Raw genomic sequence first — 22,161 nt, forward strand, 5'->3', positions numbered from 1 at the left:
TCGCGGCAGCAGGGGCAGAGGCGAAAAACATGTAAGGTAGACGGAAGAGACTTCAGGAGACTAGAGCATCCGCGCCGATGGACTGTGGATCATGTGACCTGGCTAAGAACGCGGGTACCTTTGCGTTCAACCTTGAGGCCATTAGATCCACGTCTGGTGTACCCCAGCGAGTGCAGATATGTGGGAACACTTCTGAGTGGAGAAAACACTCTCCGGCGGCCAGGCCTTGGCGACTTAGAAGGTCCGCCACCCAGTTCTCTACTCCCGGTATGTGTAACACTGAAAACACAGACCCCCGTCGATTCGGCCCAGGTGAGGATCCTGAGGGCCTTGAAATAAGCTGTCTTGCTGCTGGTACCTTCCTGCCGATTGACCTACCTACTCCACAGCTGTTTCATTGTCCAATTGGACCCGAATCAAACGACCTGCTAGCCGAAGGGGGGAATGACCTGAGCGCGAGAAAGATGGCACTGATTTTCAGGATGATTTCTGGGAAGGGAAGACTCCTGGGGCGTCCAACGTCCCCAAGCAGTGTGGAGCCAGTGCGCTGCTCCCCAGACTAAGAGGCTGACATCCGTGGTCAGGAGTAGCCAGTCCACCTTGGGGGAGAAAAACTCCCTCTCAATATGGAAGAGGACTGAAGCCACCAGCAAAAGCGCATACCTGACTGAAGGTGTCAGGTGAAAAGTTCGTCAAAAGGAAAAAAAAAAAAAGGGCTCTTGTCCCAGGCAGCTAGAAGCGAAAGCTGCAGTGGGCGGTGGTGTGGCTAAGCGAGCAGTACTGACTCTATAGCCGCCGCTATCCTACCTAGCACTCTCATACTGAATCGTATGGAGCGAGAGTATTATGTAGAATACAGTGTACCGCTTGTTATAGAGCGGTCGCCTTGTCTTGAGGGAGAAATATCAAGCCCCAAAGGGTGTCCAGGGACATGCCCAGGGAGGTGACGGATTTTGACGGGACCGGGGATGATTTGACTGGAGTCAGAAGCCACCCTAAGCGGGATAGGGTGCCCACAAAGATCTGCACTCTGGTTGAGCCCTTGATGAAGAGGTCATCCAAGCAAGGCAGAACAGCCACTCTCCTGGCGTGAAGGGCACTCATGGCGGCCACCATGACCTTTGTTAAGACCCTTGGTGCTGTGGCAGAAGTCCTGAACAGCGAAGCGGAGGAACTTTTGGTGAGCTGGAGCGATGGGTATGTGCAGGTACGCGTCCCTGATAGCTAGGGAGGCAAGGAATTCTCCTTTGACCATAAAAGGTAATAATGGACCCTAGGAATTCCATTCTGAATCTCCTTACGTGCACATGTTTGCTCAGGTGTTAGAGGTCCAGGCTGGGTCGGGCCCTGCGTGTCTAGTAAAAAACATCCTGGGCTAGAGTTGGGGGAGGGAGGTACTCTTTTCCTCCCGTGGCGTCAGACAAAAAAAAAAAAAAGAACCTGTCCAGACGATCGGCAAACCATTGGTCTGGAAAGGAGTACTGTGAGAGGCTTCTTAGAGACAGAGTTCGCTCTCCATTATCGGAACCAGAGGGCCTTACGGATGGCTATGGTATTTGAGGTGGCAATAACTGCGCAAGTAGCAGCGTCGAGGGAGGCCTGCATGAGGTACTCTGCCGCCGCAGCAATGTGAACTGTTACATCTGTGAGGGTCTGAGGGAAACTGGTAGTCCTGGTGCCTGTGCGACCCACACGGAAGGGGAGAGGGACCCACAGCCTCAAGGCGGAGCCATCGAGCTGCTCCACTTGTCTGTCTGTCAGGTCCTTGAAGGAGGATCCATCAAGTAAAAGACAGGAGGGTCCTTCAGGCAGGCGGAAGCCGGGTGAGGGTCCACTGAGGCCGGATCGGCCCAGCCCTTAGAGACAGCTAAGCTAAAGGGGTACCGGGACTCCACAAGTTTACGGATACCGAAGCGCCGTCAAAAAACTTTTTTTTTTTTATTTGAGGTTTCTTCACCTTTTTAAAGGAGACAGCAGGGTCAGTAGTAGTGGATGGGAGATCTTCCACATGCAGAGTTTTGGTTGCTTGTTGCAATAAGGGAGTCCATCGCAGCTTGATCGCTCAGGGAGGTTGAAACCAAGGAATCATCCCGGTACAAACATCATTCCCCTTCAAACGGCTCCTCAGAGACCGCGGAACATGTGGGAGAACCCCATCTGTGTACCCCAGAGGGAGAACCATGGGGGTCATGCCCTTTTTCTGATCTGCAACCGGTGAAGCAGAGGGTTGATTCTTATCAGAAGGACCCTCTATAGAGGTGTCATCAGGCTGTGTTCTGTCCAGGGCCCCCGAGGGGTGTGAGGACGATGTTGCATAGCCAGCACCAGGTTCTGGGAACTGTGCCCCGTAGGCTCTTGGCTGGCAGCGGGTGCTGCGGTGGTGGCGAAGGGGGGGGGGGGGGACTACAGGGGCACCGGACTCACAGAAGGAAGAGGTGCTATCATCCCCTAGTAGCTCAGCGTGGCAGGATACATTAATAGTCTTATAGTTGTTGCTGTAGTTGTGCAGGGCATAAAACATGTGACTGCAGCCTCTGGCTGATGAGCCACAAACTCAGATTGTAATGAGGGAGCAATGCTCTGCAGAGCTAATGTACAAGTGAGGATATAACTCACCCAGAACACTGACGACCCCTCCCCCCCTGCTCCTGTGTCCCAGTTCCTGTGGGAAGGAGGAAGCCAACTCTCAGACGCCTATAGGCTCTCACCACAACAAGAGGGCTCCTGTGTGAGGAGGGTTACGCGCGCTTTTGTGAGGGGGCGTGGCTTAGCTCTGACACGAAGGCATGAGAAAATATAATATAAAAAAAATGGTGGGTAGGAACTCCCCTTCCCCGCTCCAGCCCTGCACAACAATGGTGGACTGAAAAAACTAAGTGTACCGCAGCTGCGGGTGCACTGAGTCCTGGGGGCTCTCCCCTTCCCCCCGCCACAGGTGGAATGCTATGCAGGAGTCTGCTATCAGCCCAATCCAGTCAGTGTGACCTTTGCGCCAATTCCTGTCAGGGAGCCAATATGGAGATTCTGATGCCTGCTGTGCCCGGTCTCAGAGTGTGTATCAACTGAGAGCCTGCCAGAGGGACTGAGTGAGTTTTCATCTGCTCTGGAAATCGGAAGGATCTCACCTCATGTGGAGATGGCAGTCTCTGCCTGGTCATGCTGGTGCAGAGCGTGTATCAACTCAGAGCCTGCAAGAGGGACTGAGGAAGTTTTCATCTGCTCTGGAAAAATGGTGCCATGAGACCCGTCGTCCAGTGAGTAACAGCCCAGGATCCAGCGTCGCAGGAGGGTGTACGGGGAGGCGACACTCCGCGTTCCCGCCTGTTGATGGTTTTGGGAAATCTGTCCCCGAAGGAAACCGTCGCCCTCTAAAAACAAAAAATTCTTGCTGCAGTAGTCTGCAGAGATGTGCCTCCTATAGAAACTATATGGAGATAAGGTATGCACACCTTATCTCCATATAGTGATGTTTTTTTAGGTTTTTGCACCCAGTTCAGACATAGAATGGAGTTCCAAACGTTATTCCTTATTTATTTCCTATAGAAACTAAGCTAAAACTGAAGTAGCCTGGCTGGGCCAGGGGGTGTATACTGCAGGGGAGGAGCTAACATCTTTGCATCTACTTAGTGTCCTCCTATGGATAAGCAGCATAACACCCATGGTCCTGTGTCCCCCAATGAGGCGTCAGAGAAAAGTTGTGTTTGCAGGACTTTTTTCCCAACTGATCTCTGCAGGATCCGCTCTAACAGATGGCTATAGGACATGTGTATTCAGCCTTTGAGTTGAGAAAATTTGGTTGACTATCAGATGCCACTTTGTCATTTGAGTAGACTTTAAAAGCAGTAAATAAGAGCGATAACATTCTTAGTATGAACTTTGGTCTCCCTACAAATCATGAAACCTGCCTGATCTGGGTGAATGCTGTATGAAAGAAGAGGGGAGAGTCTGGTTAGAAGCATCTTGGCAAATACCTTTACATCTATGTTTGGTAGAGATACTGGCCTGGAAGTGGCTCACAGAGTCAGATCCTTCCCATCTTTTATGAGCAAGATATCAGTCAGTAAAGGATCTACAGGGAATATGGAGTCTTTTGATAGGGCATTAGAATTAGAAAGAAATTGTGGGATAAGTCAGCAAAATAATTGTCCCAGGACCTTCCCTGGCTGAGTGTCTAAGGCTACTTTCACACATCCGGTTTGAGCCGTGCGGCTCAATCCGGCTGTGAAATCTATGCAACGGATGCGGTGAAAACACCGCATCCTTTGCATAAGTTTTTACATGCGGCCGGTCCGGTTTTTTCCGGTTGCGGCACGCTACTGAGCATGCGCAGTGGAAAAAAACGCATGCGGCGGCCGGATGCGTTTTTTTCCGCATCGCGCCGCATCCGGCATCCATAGGCATGCATTGAAAATGCGCCGCAGCGGCCGGATGCGGCGCGATGCGTTTTTTTTTGCCGGAGCAAAAAACGTTGCAGGGAACGTTCTATCCGGCCGCCGCATTTATTTATTTTGCCGCATCCGGAAAAAACCGGATGCACCGCAAAGCCATCAGGTACAATCCGGTTACAATGCAAGTCTATGGGGATAAACCGGATGCGATACCGGATCCGGTTTACCCGTTTTTTTCCGGATTGTACCTGATGGGAAAAAACTGATGTGTGAAAGTAGCCTTAGAGAAAAACAAAGCTCTATATCCGAAATTGGAGAGTGAGGGCCTCAGAGTCCACATCATTAAAGGCTGGTAGGCCTGAATCATGAATAGATTTTTGGGAAATCTGTTCACCAGGTTGTGGGATCAGAAGAAACGATCATATTTGAAAAGTCTCAGTTTTATCTTGTAAATGTAAAATTGTGTATTTGAGACTGATCAAAAATAGAGGGGACATTGATGGAGACAAAGTGCTTTAGCCAGGGAACTATTATTATTATTATTATTATTTATTTATAGAGCACCATTAGTTCCATGGTGCTGTACATGAGAAGGGGATTACATACAAAATACATATACAAGTTACAGTAGACAGACTAGTACAGAGGGAAGAGGACCCTACCCTTGCGGGCTTACATTCTATAGGATTATGGGGATGAGACAGTAGGTGGGGTGTAGATGGGGCGGCAGCTCCGCACGGTGGTGGGGCGGCAGCTCCGCACGGTGGTGGGGCGGCAGCTCCGCACGGTGGTGGGGCGGCAGCTCCGCACGGTGGTGGGGCGGCAGCTCCGCACGGTGGTGGGGCGGCAGCTCCGCACGGTGGTGGGGCGGCAGCTCCGCACGGTGGTGGGGCGGCAGCTCCGCACGGTGGTGGGGCGGCAGCTCCGCACGGTGGTGAAGCAGTGAGGTCATTGAAGGTTATAGGCATTTCTGAACAGATGAGTTTTCAGGTTCCGTTTGAAGCTTGCAAGGGTAGCAGATAGTCTGACGTATTGAGGCAGTGAGTTCCAAAAGACTGGGGATGTTCGGGAGAAGTCTTGGAGGCGGTTGCATGAGGAGCGAATGAGAGAGGAGGAGAGAAGGAGATCTTGGGAGGACCGGAGATTACGTTTTGGAGTGTAGCGAGAGATTAGTTCAGAGATATATGGAGGAGACAATTTGTGGATGGCTTTGTAAGTCAGTATTAGTAGTTTGAATTGGATACGATGGAAGATTGGGAGCCAGTGGAGGGACATGCAGAGAGGAGAAGCGGGGTGGTATTGAGGCGAGAGGTGGATCAGTCGGGCAGCAGCATTAAGGATGGACTGGAGAGGGGCGAGGGTGTTAGCAGGGAGACCACATAGGAGGATGTTGCAGTAGTCGAGGCGGGAGATTATGAGAGCATGCACTAGCATTTTTGTAGATTGAGAATTGATGAAGGAACGGATTCTGGAAATATTTTTGAGTTGAAGATGACAGGAGGTGGTGAGGGATTGAATGTGTGGTATGAAGGACAAGGCAGAGTCAAAGGTCACTCCGAGGCACCGAACTTTGGGTGCTGGGGAGAGCGTGATGTTATTTATTGTAATAGATAAATCAGTTAGAGTGTGTAGGTGAGATGGAGGAAAAAAACTACCACTTTTATTACCATATTCATAAAAATGACAACATTTAGAAAGAGTAGCTTTTCCTTATTGAGCAATGAAGATCATCTCTTTTGTATCAGGGCAGTTTTAGGATCATCTGCTGGTGTACATTTTTGCAACCTCTTCAAGCCTTCAATTTCCAATAGTAATTTAAAGAGTTATTCTGATGTTCAAGATCCCATACCAAGATGTAGTAGATGAAATAATAATATTAGCAAATACTTCCAATTAGAAATGTAGCATAGTTCTTCTGATTCACTATGTCGCTTACCTCATGTGCAGGGCAATACAGGATCCTAAGTATCCATGGTTACAACCAGGCATAGTGGTCGTAACCATGGATATCTAGGGTCTTACAATGTCATGCACATGAGGTAAGCAACAGTGAATCAGAAGAACTATGCCACATTTCTAATTGGAGGTAGAGCAAAAAAATGTACAAACAGCAAACAGGCCCAGTTTCAGGACATTTAGTACACATACTTTCACTGTTGATATAACAGATGAAATGCCTCTTTAAGACTCATACGCTCAAAAAAACCACCAAAAGACTAATATCAGACAATACCTTTGTAAACCGGATACCATAGTTGATTTCAGCGGATACAGATTTTCGCTCCTTCTCTTTTCTAATCGGCCGATCATCTAAACCTCGGCAGAATCTGTACAACATCTGGCCTGTTTTTGGCCCAAACTCTTTCTGGAGTTTTGACATTGAAAGATTTTGTAGGTCTCCACATGTTTTCACATTTAAAGATGACAATTTATATTCCATGGATCTGCCAACTCCTAGAAGTAATAGACAATGAAAATATAGTTTCAAACCTAAGAGAAAGCGAGTTTTCACATAACAATGATGTGAGAATTGTTCTATTGGTACAAAATAAATCTTGTAAAATCTAATTTATTATGTGTAAATGAATTTCTCGTTTGCATTACTTTCTCTTAGAATAAATATTTTATAAGGGAAACTGACAGCAGACACATGATCCCCAATGTGTGTGCAGCATGCATCACCACTGGCTGCGTTATACCAGTCATGTATGCTTCACTGCCACACGACAGACTAGTCGGACGGACAGGCGGGTACTGACAGATATCAGTCTACATGTGTATAAAGGTAGACACCCATCAGTACCTGGCTGACTGATACATGCCGCCCTAGTTGGACAGCATGTATGAGCTGTGAGGGTCTATCTAACACAGGGCAATATTTACGGACTTGTAATTTTGAAAGGTAGACATACCTGGTAATGTACTAACTAGTTGACCTCTAATAAAATCATCAACATCCTCAGGCTTTAAATGATACTGTCCATCCGGTTTTGCTTTTCTGGTTGCCATTCTAGCCAAAAGAATATTGGAGCCTAAAAAGGCCAAAAAAAAAAAAAAAAAAGAATAGTGTTATTACAAAGATTCCCATTCACCAGCCAGTACAGAACAACATATAAACACATAAAAAAAATACATTGTAAAATGTCAAGCTATTTACAGCACTATAAGCAGAAACTGAAAGCAAAAGACGTGATAACCTCAAGAACAGTGATACAATGAGGAAAATGTTGAGATCTAGACATTGTGGCACTATCTGAGACAGCCAGAATTAGCAGAGCGCTATACTTGGCTACCTCCTCCCGTCTTATAGACAATGAATGGACCAGAGGCAGAGCATGTGCTCTTCCGTTCCAATCAAGATGGGGCTCTGCATTCTCAGGAAGACGGGGGGTCCCAGTGGATGAAATCTAGTGATCAGTAACTTATTCTGTCCTGTGGTAAGGGGATGACTTACTATCTTGGTCAGCCTCAGAATTCATACCCATGTAAGCACAAGTGTTTATTTAAGTACCTTGTGTTAGGTGGAGACATACGTGTTTAAAAATCAACTGGATCGTTTTGAAGAAAACATTCTTATATTTATGTGCAAATTAAAGTCTGGTAGCATCATGGATAGGACTGTGAGGTCAGCGACACCCTTCCTCCCACAGCTTCATTGCTAATTAATGCAGTGTGGTTAGAGCTAGCCAGTAATACTGTTGGTGGAAGGGTATTCTAGATTCTGTGGCCCCACCCACAATGCTCTAAGCACCTCATTTGCATGTAAACAAATGTTTTCTCCATAACATTTTTTTAAAAAAAAAAAACTAAAAATGTATGGCTCCTCTTACTGCATGGTCCCCTAGGACCTGTGGTTACTGAGAGATTTTGTAGCTGGCAGACTCCCTTTCAAGGAGCTGGCCACTTTGTAGGGAATATTAAAAAATAGGTCTTATGTGGGGGTCACACGGTATGATCTATCGTGCGATCGCACTCGCCGACGTCGTTTGGCCGTCACGGGCAAATCGCTGCCAGTGTCGCACAAAGTCGTTAAACCGCCGTCACACGTACTTACCTGCTGAGTGACCTCGATGTGGGCGGCGAACATCCTCTTCCTGAAGGGGGAGGGAAGTTCGGCGTCACAGCGACGTCACACAGCGGCGGCCAATAGAATCGGAGGGGCAGAGATGAGTGGGACGTAAACATCCCACCCACCTCGTTCCGGATAGCTGGCGGGTGCCGCGGGACACAGGTAAGCGGTGTTCATCATTCCCGAGGTGTCACACGGAGCGATGTGTGATGCCCCGGGTACGATGAACAACCGGTGCCATGAAAAATAAACGATTTTTTACAAATAAGCGACGTGTACACGACTCACGATTTGTGACAGATTCAGCGTCGCTCGGAGGTGTCACACGAAACGACGTCGCAAACGACGCCGGATGTGCATCACGAAAACCGTGACCCCGACGATGCATCGCACGATAGCCTAATGCGGGCGTCACACGAGACGAGCTATGTGCCCACGTAGCGTATTTTCATGCAGTTACGCTGCGTTCTGCACTGCAGCGTAACTGCATGCATCCTGCGTCCCCAGCACAATCTATGAAGATTGTGCCTAATCCATGCCCACGTGGCATATTAGAACGTTCTAAAAAAAGAGAATTTTGTTTGCTTACCGTAAATTCTTTTTCTTATAGTTCCGACATGGGAGACCCAGACCATGGGTGTATAGCTACTGCCTCCGGAGGACACACAAAGTACTACACTAAAAGTGTAGCTCCTCCCTCCGAGCATATACACTCCCCGGATGACAAATCCAACCAGTTTAGTGTCAAAGCTGAAGGAGGACATCCACCCATAAGTAGAGATAGAGTAAAACCCGGAATAACCGGAACCTCTGTCTACAACAACAGCCGGTGAAAACACACGGAACAAGAAAGCTGCCAACAATCAACAGGGAGGGTGCTGGGTCTCCCATGTCGGAACTATAAGAAAAAGAATTTACGGTAAGTAAACAAAATTCTCTTTTTCTTCATCGTTCCTTATGGGAGACCCAGACCATGGGACGTCTCAAAGCAGTCCATGGGTGGGAAATAAACAGGAACTGAGAAGTAGGCGAAACCTAACTTCACAAATGGGCGACAGCCGTCCGAAGGATGCGTCTGCCCAAGCTCGCATCTGCCGAAGCATGAGCATGCACTTGGTAGTGCTTCGAAAGGGTGTGCAGACTAGACCAAGTGGCAGCCTGACAGACCTGCTGAGCCGTAGCCCAAGAGGCACCGACAGCTCTGGTCGAGTGCGCCTTAATCCCCGGCGGGGAAGGCACCTGAGAACAATGGTAGGCATCGGATATGGCCGACCTAATCCAACGAGCTAGGGTCGGTTTAGAAGCCGAGAGACCCTTGCGCTGACCTGAGGTCAGCACAAAAAGAGAGGTGCACCGCCTGAAAAAAACAGCGGTGACACATCCGGAGCGTCCGCACAAAATCTAAAACATGCAACGCTTTCTCAAAGCGATGCACAGGGGCCGAACAAAGGGAGGACAATGAAATGTCCTGGTTAAGGTGGAAAGGAGACACCACCTTAGGGAGAAGGCCCGGAGTCGGACGGAGAACCACCTTATCTTGGTGAAAAAAAACAAAAGAGGGTGACTCCGAAGAGAGCACAGTCAAATCAGAGACTCTCCTGAGAGAAATTATGGCCACCAGAAAGACCACTTTCTGTGAAAGACGAAACAACGAAACCTCCCTAAGAGGCTCAAAGGGGGGTTTCTGTAAGGCCATGAGGACCAGATTAAGGTCTCAGGGATCCAGAGACCGCCGGTAAGGCGGAATGATGTGAGATGCGCTCTGCATGAAGGTGCGCATCTGGGCCAGCCGGGCGATACGCCGCTGGAACAACGCTGACAGAGCCGAAACCTGTCCCTTGAGGGAATTGAGGGACAGTCCGAGCTGCAGGCCGGACTGTAGAAGGACAGGATGGTCGGCAAGGAAAAACGGCCAAGGAGCATGGCCGGAAGAACGACACCAGGACAGGAAAATTCACCAAGTCCTGTGGTAAATCCTGGCCGAGGAAGACTTCCGAGCCTGAGTCATAGAGAAGATGACCTCGGAAGGAATGCCTGAAGCCGTAAGGATTCAGGGCTCAAGAGCCACGCCGTCAATCTGAGAGCCGCAGAATTCTGGCGGAAAACGGACCTTGTGAGAAGGTCTGGCCGGTCCGGGAGATGCCACAGCACCACTGGGATGTGGACTGCGGATATGGTGGACTTGGAGTCCTCCGTCCACTGAAGGATATGTTGAACTTCCAACATTGCTAGGCGGCTGCAAGTCCCGCCTTAGGTGATTGATGTAGTCAACTGCTGTCGCGTTGTCTGACTGGACTCGAATGTGCTTGCCCGCCAACAGGTGGTGAAAAACTGCGAGAGCTAGGAGTACAGCCCTGATTTCCAGCACATTGATCGAGAGGGCTGATTCGGACGGAGTCCAAGTGCCCTGTGCTCGGTGGTGGAGAAACACTGCTCCCCAGCCGGATAGACTGGCGTCCGTGGTGAGAATCACCCAGGACGGGGCCAGAAAAAGGAGCGTCCCTGGGACAGAGAGAGAGGCCGAAGCCACCACTTAAAGAGAGCTCCTGGTCTGTGGCGACAGAGCCACTAACCTGTGCAAGGAAGAGGTTCCTTGTCCCAACAGCAGAGAATGTCCAGCTGCAAGGGACGCAGATGGAACTGGCAAAGGGAACCGCCTCCATTGACGCCACCATCTGACCCAGCACCTGCATGAGGTGCCTGATGGAATGACGGCGGAGCCTCAGCAGAGAGGGAACCGCCAGATGAAGGGACTGCTGATTGACTAAGGGCAGCTTCACAAGTGCCAGCAGAGTCTCGAATTGCATCCCTGGGTACGTAAGTTCCTGGGTCGGGGTCAGAGTGGACTTGCGAGAGTGAGCGAGACACTCCGCTGAGAGTGAGCGAGACACTCCGCTGAGAGTGAGCGAGACACTCCGCTGAGAGTGAGCGAGACACTCCGCTGAGAGTGAGCGAGACACTCCGCTGAGAGTGAGCGAGACACTCCGCTGAGAGTGAGCGAGACACTCCGCTGAGAGTGAGCGAGACACTCCGCTGAGAGTGAGCGAGACACTCCGCTGAGAGTGAGCGAGACACTCCGCTGAGAGTGAGCGAGACACTCCGCTGAGAGTGAGCGAGACACTCCGCTGAGAGTGAGCGAGACAATCCGCTGAGAGTGAGCGAGACACTCCGCTGACTAGAAGGTCGTCCAGGTAAGGAATCACTACCAACCCCTGGAGGAGCAGAACCGCAACCACTGCTGCCATGACCTTGGTGAATACACGAGGGGCCGTGGCTAACCCCAAGGGGAGAGCCACGAATTGGAAATTTTCCTCTCCGATTACAAAAATGTAGCCAACGCTGGTGTGAAGCGATTGGCACATGCAGATAGACATCTCTGATGTCGATGGATGCTAAGAAATCTCCTTGGGTCATTGACTGATCGCAGAGATTCCAAGCAAAAATGCTGCACCTGAACATGCTTGTTGAGAAGCTTGAGATCCAGGTCGGAAGGCACCGTCCTTTTCGGGAACTAGGAAGAGATTTGAGTAGAAATCTCAGAACCGTTCCCAGTCGGGAACTGGTACAATTACTCCATTGGCCTGCAAGAATGCCACGGCCTGTGAGAAGGCGGCGGCCTTGAGAGCAGGACGGAGGGCAAATGAGGCATACGGGGTTGGGAATCCTTCCTCAGTGAGGAGTGTTCCTTCCCTGTGCTGACCAGCCGCTGGGCGGAGCCACGCTGTCCCACTGCACTGACTGGCATGCAGGGGAAGAGAATCGAAACTAGGCCTCAGGCGAAGCCGGGGCCTAGATTTAAACATGCGGCCAGCGTGCAGGCACCATCGGCGCGGTTCTCCAGAGAAAACTGGAGAACCGGCCGGAAATGTTAACACCGTTCTAAAACACACTCTCCCCAATAAATAAGGTACAAGGGACCCCTGGAAAGACCACCATCTGTGGTAATAACGTCTCAGTACTTAGCTTGTGAGACGCAGGTGCCAGGTCCCTGGGGGGTATTTGCTCCGTCCGTCAGGATCCTGAACAGGGCTGCGGATGGAGACCGGTCTCCTGCAAAGCAGTGAGAACCGTGATGGCTCCCACTTCAAGCCAGAGCCCGAGGGATGGTGAAGGAGCGCGGCATGGAAGGGCTCCAGCCCTGAAATCAACCTTAACAGCACCGCCGACACAGTGGGGTGAGAAGGGACATGCCGGGAGTCCAGATTGGACCCGCTTTTCTTCCAAATCTTTGAAATCAAAAATCAGAGGATGCATGTGTGTGTGTGACCTCCTGAACACAAAGCATTGAACTGGTTGGATTTGTCATCCGGGGAGTGTATATGCTCGGAGGGAGGAGCTACACTTTTAGTGTAGTACTTTGTGTGTCCTCCGGAGGCAGTAGCTATACACCCATGGTCTGGGTCTCCCATAAGGAACGATGAAGAAAGCAACATGTTACTTCTTTCATGCGCTTTGGATGCAGCCCCCGCTCTGTCTATGGGAGAGGCTGCATCCAGAGCGCATGAAATCGGCTTTTCATTACGGACTGTTTCTGCAGCGATTTAAAGAGCACGTGTGCTGTTCAAATCGCTGCAGAAATTTCTGCAGGGCCAGAACGCAACGTGGGCACATAGCCTAAAGGATGTACTTATGCCACTTACCAAGATATTTCTTATTGTAGATCTGTGTTTTTTTTTATTCGTAAAGTCTGGCCCCCTTTTTGGTTGTCTTTCCCTCCCAACTATCACCCATGGCTTCAGTTGGAGACACGTTATCATAATAGGTCATTCAGCCTCCTCCATAGTACTACACTGCATATCGGACCCGAGCCCAAGAACAGTGGAGGCGGCCGAATGATGTATGATCTCCGCCATCAGCACCCATATTATAAATACGAGAAAGAATCTGGAGTTACTGGATAGATTATTAATAATATATATATATATATATATATATATATATATATATATATATATATATATATATATATATATATATATATATATATATATATATATATATATATATATATATATATATATATATATATATATATATGAAGGGGTATGCAATGCCTTAAACAATTGGTGCTGCGACTACATAAATAAAAGGGGTCCGGAGAGCAATGCTGCACTACCATTGATCAGAGCAATATACAAGTGCATAAAATTAGATGCTAGCTTCCCCATCAAAAACGGAAAATACCCTATAATTAGGGTGCCCACCTTAGTTTTTGCTCTCCCTGTGTTTGAGCTCCCCTGATGAGTCTACCAACGAAACGCGTAGGGAGGTTGGGAACAGGCTTATCAGGAATCTTTGAGGGGTATTGTGTAGCTGAAATATAGCTCCCCCCGAGATCCCCCTCTTTTTGGGTCATCCTTCTAGAACCTCGCCGGGATTTGTCTCTACATCCAGTGAGATTGTTCCGAATTATATTGACGCCGTTTATTGATAATTGGGCGACAGTCCTTCAGCAATGTATGTATTGTTATGATGAACATGAGGTTGCCTTTCGTTATTATTGTGAGGTTCTAACAATAACATAGGGGTGGAATCTCTTTTTATAGAACCAATTGATTGTATATTATTGTGATTGTAAGTATAAGCAGTCCCCCTGTGCAATTGTACCCCGCAGATAGAGGTGATATCTGGACACGGCAGTGGAGTCGACGGTACCATTGTGTACATCTTTTTCACCTCCATATATCTGTGGGGGGTCATTATATTTATTGTTTTGTCCTAACTGGTATTGTATATCCTTTATCCTAATTGTGTGTTGGTCTTTTTAAAGTTAATATTAAAAGTGAGGTTTTATTTTACCCAGCTTAACATAATCCTTATCAATTGGGTAGACTGTATTTCCATGGATAATTAAGATGACTTCTATATTATGAGATTTGAGGAAATGCTTGCGTTATAAAGCACCTATATTATGTTTGGGAGTGTCCTTTGAATGTGATGGAAAGCTGATCGGATGAAGAGCTGTGGGTTCACCAAGAAAGGGGTGAGGAAGATCAATGCAAAGCCCTTACACCAGTATATATGTATCCTTGCTAATATGCATTTCATGCCGTCAGCATTTACAGTATAATTTCTAGGTGAAACATCTATACCTAGTCTGCAAACTTTAGAAAGTGTTTCTTGCTTGATGCAAGTGAAAATCCTTTTCTACATTCTAACTTCGGGACATGCAAGGCAATACATCCCTTGATTGTTCCTTGCAACCTATGTAAACGAACTTACATCACTTAGGGTACCGTCACACTTTAGCGACGCAGCAGCGATGCCACCAGCGATCTGACCTGGTCAGGATCGCTGCTGCGTCGCTACATGGTCGCTGGTGAGCTGTCAAACAGACAGATCTCACCAGCGACCAGTGACCAGCCCCCAACCAGCAGTGACGTGCAAGCGACACTGCGCTTGCATGGAGCCGGCGTCTGGAAGCTGCGGACACTGGTAACTAAGGTAAACATCGGGTATGGTTACCTGATGTTTACCTTAGTTACCAGCGCACGCCGCTTAGCTTAGCGTGTGCAGGGAGCAGGAGCCGGAACTGGCAGCGTGAGAGCTGCGGAGGCTGGTAACGAAGGTAAATATCGGGTAACCACCTTGGTTACAGCTTACCGCAGGCTGTCAGACGCCGGCTCCTGCTCCCTGCACATTCAGGATTGTTGCTCTCTCGCTGTCACACACAGCGATGTGTGCTTATCAGCGGGAGAGCAACAATAAAAAAAACGAACCAGGGCTGTGTGTAACGAGCAGCGATCTCACAGCAGGGGCCAGATCGCTGCTCAGTGTCACACACAGCGAGATCGCTAATGAGGTCACTGTTGCGTCACCAAAACCGTGACTCAGCAGCGATCTCAGTAGCGATCTCGCTGTGTGTGAAGTACCCCTTATAGCCAGTTGCTCAGAGTAATTAGTTTACTAGTTTTTAAAAAGAGATCACAGATAGTAGAACGCTAATGGTAGTTATTAGGGATGATCGAGTACCTCAAATATTCGGCTTCGCGAATATCCGACGAAGAGGTCGCCGCAATGCGAATATTCGATGCGCAATGTAAAGCGGGCTTTACACGCTGCGACATCGCTAGCAGACGCTAGCGATGGCGAGCGCGATAGCACCCGCCCCTATCGTTATGCCGATATTTGGTGATCGCTGCCGCAGCGAACATTATCGTAGCAGAGTCACACGCACTTACCTGGTCGGCAGCGTCGCTGTGACAGCTGAACAATCCCTCCCTCAAGGGTCCCTCAAGGGAGAGGGAAGTTTGGCATCACAGCGACGTCATCGCGACGTCACTAAGCGGCCGGCTAATCAAAGCGGAGGGGCGGAGATGAGCGGGACGTAACATCCCGCCCACCTCCTTCCTTCCTCATTGCTGGCGTGTGGAAGGTAAGGAGAGGTTCCTCGTTCCTGCGGTGTCACACGTAGCGATGTGTGCTGCCGCAGGAACGAGGAACAACTTCGCCCATGCGACAGCAGCGATATTGGACAATGGACCCCCATGTTAACGAGGAGCGATTTGGACGTTTTTGCAACAATCCAAAATCACTCCTAGGAGTCACACAGAATGAGATCGCTACAGCGGCCGGATGTGCGTCACAAAATCCGTGACCGCAACGAGATCGCTGTAGCGATCTCGTAGCGTGTAAAGCCCGCTTAAGTCTATGGGAAGCCCGAATAGTTCCAAATAGTTGTTTTTGGGTTTCACACAGACTTACATTGCACATCGAATATTCGCGACCAGTCGAATAGCGGCGACCTATTCGGCAAATATTTGCAAAGCCAAATATTTGAGGTATTCGATCAGCCCTAGTAGTTATCTAGGTTTATGCCAGACAAATTTCCCTCCTAAAAAATTATATCATTAGTATCTATTTAAAAACACCAAGTAAAATAGTATGGTGTAATAGACAAGTAAATCACGACAGCAGGATTGTACGGCTGCTATACAACAAGTGTCTATACTGCTGATATAATGTGAGCTTTTCTGTCTCTCACCATGTAAGCTTCTCCACTATAATCATAAGGATTTGAAGAAAACGTGAATGCTTCCGAGTGTGTGGGCACATTGCAAATAGGGGATGTGCCTTATGTACCTCAATGCAAGATAAACTGAGAACTACAGTTTGAGCCTTCTTACAGTAAAAACCGCTGTACTATATTATCATCAAGAATCGAATAACATTTTGAAAAAGGACCTGAAATGATACGTACACCTCGACGTTTTTAGAGACAGGGCCAGAAGACAGAAAAAGGGACGGAGCGCAATACCTAAGCTTAAAGGATGATCATGCTTAGTGTAGGTTTACTAGACTCAGGCAAAAAGAAGTAACATGAGGTAATAAAAACAAATATTAAACCAATGTAGACATATGAACAAGACAAAGTGCAAGAAAAAAGAACACTATTCCAGTTTAAATGGACATAACAGATCACGTCACAAATAGAGCTGAAAGTGAACACTAACTCATTCCAACAGATGCAGCACACGAAGTCTTCTCTTTAATTTCAGCTCGAATTGCACTAGCAACTTCATCTGGAGTGAGTTTGGTCTCGGCAAGGACTTCTGTAATATCCACCAAGAGTTCATCGCAGCTTACAGCTTCAATATCATGGGTATAACTAGAGTAAGTACACAAAGAAGAGAAAATGTTACAATAAGTGATGGGCAGAACAAACAATGAGCAGTATAGCCTTTTATTAGCTATTCACGTCATAGCAGACACAAAAAGCTGGGGCTATATTAATCCCTAAATGGGGGTCCTGAGGTCCCCATTTCTCTGCACTGCATATCTTCAGTATGGACGAGTGTGACATGGAGTAGTCGCCAAATCAGCTCTGGATGATTGTATCAAATTATCAAATGCCTTAATACTTTACAAAAACCAAAAACACAACGTACCTTGCCAGTGTTTTATACAAAGTCATGGCAACCTCCTTATACCCTTCAAAATCATAAGGGACAACTTGAAGATCAGGGCACAGTTGCTTAGCTTTACCAAACATCATTCCATTCCTCACACCAGCCTGCCTGGAGGAGAATTCGGAGAAATACATGAAACGTCTAGCTGGTAAGAGGTGCATAGATCAAGAGATGGTTTGTAGGGAAGTCTCTATGCAAGAAACTATACATTGTGTTCCTACCTTGCCTCATAACTACAAGATGCAATTTCTGCAAATGACAGTTGTGAGGTATCTATATCCAGACCATTTTTCTTTGCAAGATCTGGATGATCCCATATAGAGAAATCCAGGTTGTGCCCATTTTCTTGCGCTGAATTCAGACTATCCAGTGCAGATTCATCTACGCAGGATGAAATAGAAACAGACAAATAGTTTATTATATATTTAGATTAAGACTGACAATCCACCAATTTCCAGATCCAATGTAATATGGAATGTCATAAGACCAGAAACAGAACAAAATGATTTTGTGAGGTTGTATTAATCCTGAATATAAAAGATTTTTATATATTTCTAAAACCATCTGATATTCTAAAAGGTCTGGTAATCCACATATGCACAAATTACTTATGTCTGAATAAAAAAACAAAACAAAAAAACACATTTTTAAATTTTAATTTTATTTTTTGTCAAACTTCTACAATCAAAAACAATTTATATGACTGTAGCACTTTAAAAGATAAGTTGATTCCTTCATGACCTTAAAGCACTGCTCTACTACTTAAAAACGCATTTTGAGTTATGTATAAGTGTGTTTGGGAGTGCTTTAGGGCATGACGATGCACTTACACCTCCTCAATCTCACACTGTATTCCCTGCCATGTATAAGAACCAAAGACCTGCCAATTACCAAGAAGAGAGTGGCGCTAGGCAGGAATACAGCGTGAGGCTAAGGAGTTGTAAGCGCATCGTCATCATGATTTTTTTGCTGCTGGAGCATCGCTTTGAGGTCAGAAAGAGAACAGCTTGCTTACGTAGTAAAGGGCTACACAGCCATATACATTGTATGGGGGTATAGAAGTATCCCGCACTTTCCCTTTAAGGTCAGATAATGTTCTTAACCTGCAGCTATATGGTTAATCTGCAGGTCAATATCAGGAATGTGCATGGCCATCCAACTGAAAGTGCGGCACGGCACTTGGGAGAAAATTAACTTTATTGCACCCCGGAGTGAGAGAGCCACTGGCTTTCAGTCATACAGATATACCAGAGCTGCTAGTCACGGCTTCGTACTCAGCAGCGGCTGTAAGTACGCCCCGACACTTTGACTGACTGCTGTCTGTGCAGTGCAACAATGCTTAGGCTATGTGCCCACAGGAGTTTATACCTGCGGATATATCCACAGGTATATCCGCATGTTTCCCGCAGCTGCTCGCCAGAATCCGCAGCTATTTTTAGCTGCGGTAGTACAGCGAAATAGCTGCGGTAAACCTGCGGACATTCATGCGGCTTACCTGCGGAAGTCCCGGCCCTATCTCCATAATGGAGAGCCGGGATTTCCGCAGGTAATGCCGCAGAAAGAATTGACACGCAATTACGTGCGGCTGCGGGACATCCACAGCATATTACTCAGCCTCACATACCGCAGCATGGACACAGCACTCCATGTCCCATAGGATAACATGGGAAGTGTCTGTACATGCTGAAACCTGCGGATTTTCCGCAGATTTAATCTCCCGTGGGCACATAGCCTTACATCTGTCCTGTGAGCAATGACTGTAGCCATACCGCCACGCTTGTCTGACTACATGCCGGTGGCTCTCACAACAAATAAAGTACATTATCGCCCTAGTCTGCAGTATGGTGGCCGGGCACCTTCTTGGCACAATTAACCTGCAGATTAAAGGCCCCGTCACACTAAGCAACATCGCTAGCAACATCGCTGGTAACGAACAACTTTTGTGACGTTGCTAGCGATGTTGCTGTGTGTGACATCCAGCAACAACCTGGCCCCTGCTGTGAGGTCGTTGGTTGTTGCTGAATGTCCTGGGCCATTTTTTAGTTGTTGCTGTCCTGCTGTGAAGCACAGATCGCTGTGTGTGACAGCGAGACAGCAATAACTAATGTGCAGTGAGCAGGGAGCCAGCTTCTGCTGAGGCTGGTAACTAATGTAAACATCGGGTAACCAAGAAGCCCTGTCCTTGGTTACCCGATATTTACCTTTGATACCAGCCTCCTCCGCTCTCACTGCCTGTGCTGCCGGCTCCTGCTCTGTGCACATGTAGCTGCAGCACACATCAGGTAATTAACCCGATGTGTGCTGTAACTAGGAGAGCAAGGAGCCAGCACTAAGCAGTGTGCGCTGCTCCCTGCTCTGTGCACATTTAGCTGCAGCACACATCGGGTTAATTAACCTGATGTGTGCTGTAACTAGGAGACTGGGGGCTGGTCACTGGTTGCTGGTGAGCTCACCAGCAACTCGTGTAGCCACGCTCCAGCGATCCCTGCCAGGTCAGGTTGCTGGTGGGATCGCTGGAGCGTCGCAGTGTGACAGCTCACCAGCAACCTCCTAGCAACTTACCAGCGATCCCTATCGTTGTTGGGATCGCTGGTAAGTTGCTTAGTGTGACTGGACCTTAACCCTATTTCTGCTCGTTAATAGCATTATCTAACCTTATTCTCATTTACACCCAAATGATCCTGATTTGCATTACAAGGGGCTGGAAAAGTGAACACAAGGCAATTGCATGGTTGCAAAGGACAGCAACACTTTTCAATACATCCTATCAAAACTTTGGGTTTACTTCATTTTATCCATCACTTTGCGGAAAATGACAGTTTCCTTACCCGTTCTGTCTCTCATTATCTTTTTCTGATAGTACTGTAACTCTAGTTGAGGGTTGGCTCCTTCGCGGGAGGAGGTTTTCCCACTACCTCTATTGCTCGTAACAGCCACAGGTTTACCTATAGAAAGTAGCAAAATTAAAAGAAAAAAAACAGCTAAGAAAACAGTAACAATGTGTGAAAAATTAGACCAGTTTCATAGTTTTACAGATTATTGTCATTCTTGTGGGGTGATCTCTGAGTTGCAGGGCTACTCTCTAGAAACCGACCACTGCCATGTTATACAGGCTTGTCACAGGGTGTTATTTAGTCACCGACTCACACTACATGTTTAACCACAAAAGGAGCCACACACGTCTCATGGTCCTCATACTTGTTGCTTAAGATCCCAAATCCCTTAGGTCAAGCAATCAGTGACACAATCAGGTAGCAGCCTAGAATACCACAACATTACTGTGTTAAATTGCTTATCCATGACATGGTCGGCATTGCTACAGTGTGTCAGCCCTGTACAGGTACCATGTACTCCAAATTCAGGTTGGGTCAGTTTTGACCCCAACAATTATATATTAACAATAAGCCTGGCCATGTGCTTTGAGTCTCCTGAACAGGAGCTAGTCATCTCGAAAGGCAATTAGATAGCCAACTTCATGCTGTTTTTGTCCAATCTGGACAGTGCCTCCCTATTCATGTGTAGAGTTGCCAAAGTACTAAAGGTACATCTACATAGGCAGATTTTGCCCAACCAGCGCTGACTGATGATACAGTATAACCTGTCGATTGAATGTCTTTAGGCTCCTTCACACAGGCTGATCCAAACTGTACGGAGACAGAACAATAATGATCTTTCGGTCCCCATACAACATGCATATTAAGGGCAGCACATTCTAAGTGTTCATATAGAGATGTGCTGGCAACAACGATTTATTACAATCGAGAAAGCCAACAATTGTGCATTCTGCTGGTTCGCCAGCTGACTGGAGGCATGTGTACAAAATAAAATTATATTTGAGTCCTTGCTCTGTTAGGTTTATCAATTCAGGACTCTAGGCAATATGTGTCTGCTTGGCAGAATTGTTAGATTTACATGTGTACACCAGCCAATGAACAGAATCAGCATTCGGGTTCGGTTCCACTTGCTTTTTGCACAGGAGAGTGCAATCCGATGAAACATCAGATTGCTCTCACTCCAGTGCAAAACTATGGGGCAGTGTCCATCTGCGATTGATTTCTCATACCATAGTGGCATGCAAAATGAATCGCAGCATGCTGCTTTTGGCAGCGAGTCTCAGCTCACACACTCCCATACAAGTCTATGTGAGCGTGTGAAACATCGCAGTGCACTCAGAATTCGAGTGCAGTGCGATGTACGAAGATACAGGCAGCGGAGGAGATGGGGAGAAAGTGCTCCCTCCCTCTTCTTCTCAGTTGTGATGGAATCGGAAGATTGCATCACAGTCGCCAGACCCTTGGCTGAAGCTCGCAGCAGAGGGTCGTTAGCATATCCCTTCTGATGCTCTTGCATTGGAAGCTATACGCTAGTGGAACCATACCCTTCAGATGATTATCTGCCCATGTGAAAGGGGAGAAAGATCATCTCTGTGGCTTCGCTGCCTGAAATTCCAAAGTCAGCTGTTATCCGTAGGGAAAGTGGCCATTTGAGTTTTATTTCCACTGCAGTGATGGTGGAGGCACAATGAAGCTTTACAGCCAGGTGTGGTCTGAGGGCCAAAGTCTTTTTCATATAAAGTCCCTATCTATTTAGTGCTGTAATTTAAACTAAGTTCTAGAATATTTGCATTAAAAAAATTCTTCCCGTTCCCTAACTATACTATATAACTGCAAGTGTATTTTTTCCCTACTTCTTCTCTGAGGACCCTTTGTTTAAGAATCCCAGTGCATGCTGAGATACTCTAACAAAGCGTCATTAGGGAGCAGAGGCTGAAATCACTGCCACAGCCTCTGCTCCC

At 47.5% G+C, this 22,161-nt stretch overlaps 1 protein-coding gene across 1 annotated transcript in view; it reads right to left on the bottom strand.

Moving 5' to 3' along the window:
- The window catches only part of REV1 (REV1 DNA directed polymerase), a 133,220-nt gene that overhangs the window by 63,873 nt on the left and 47,186 nt on the right, over nucleotides 1-22,161 (bottom strand). Inside the window, exons 8-13 of the mRNA XM_075336410.1 lie at nucleotides 20,195-20,311; nucleotides 17,588-17,747; nucleotides 17,346-17,474; nucleotides 16,911-17,065; nucleotides 7,301-7,420; nucleotides 6,622-6,842 (exon numbers count right to left, since the gene is read on the bottom strand). Coding sequence (XP_075192525.1) covers nucleotides 6,622-6,842; nucleotides 7,301-7,420; nucleotides 16,911-17,065; nucleotides 17,346-17,474; nucleotides 17,588-17,747; nucleotides 20,195-20,311 — 902 coding nt within the window. The remainder of the gene's footprint in view (nucleotides 1-6,621; nucleotides 6,843-7,300; nucleotides 7,421-16,910; nucleotides 17,066-17,345; nucleotides 17,475-17,587; nucleotides 17,748-20,194; nucleotides 20,312-22,161) is intronic.

The sequence above is a fragment of the Anomaloglossus baeobatrachus genome, chromosome 2, assembly GCF_048569485.1.
Source record: "Anomaloglossus baeobatrachus isolate aAnoBae1 chromosome 2, aAnoBae1.hap1, whole genome shotgun sequence".
Taxonomy (NCBI): domain Eukaryota; kingdom Metazoa; phylum Chordata; class Amphibia; order Anura; family Aromobatidae; genus Anomaloglossus; species Anomaloglossus baeobatrachus.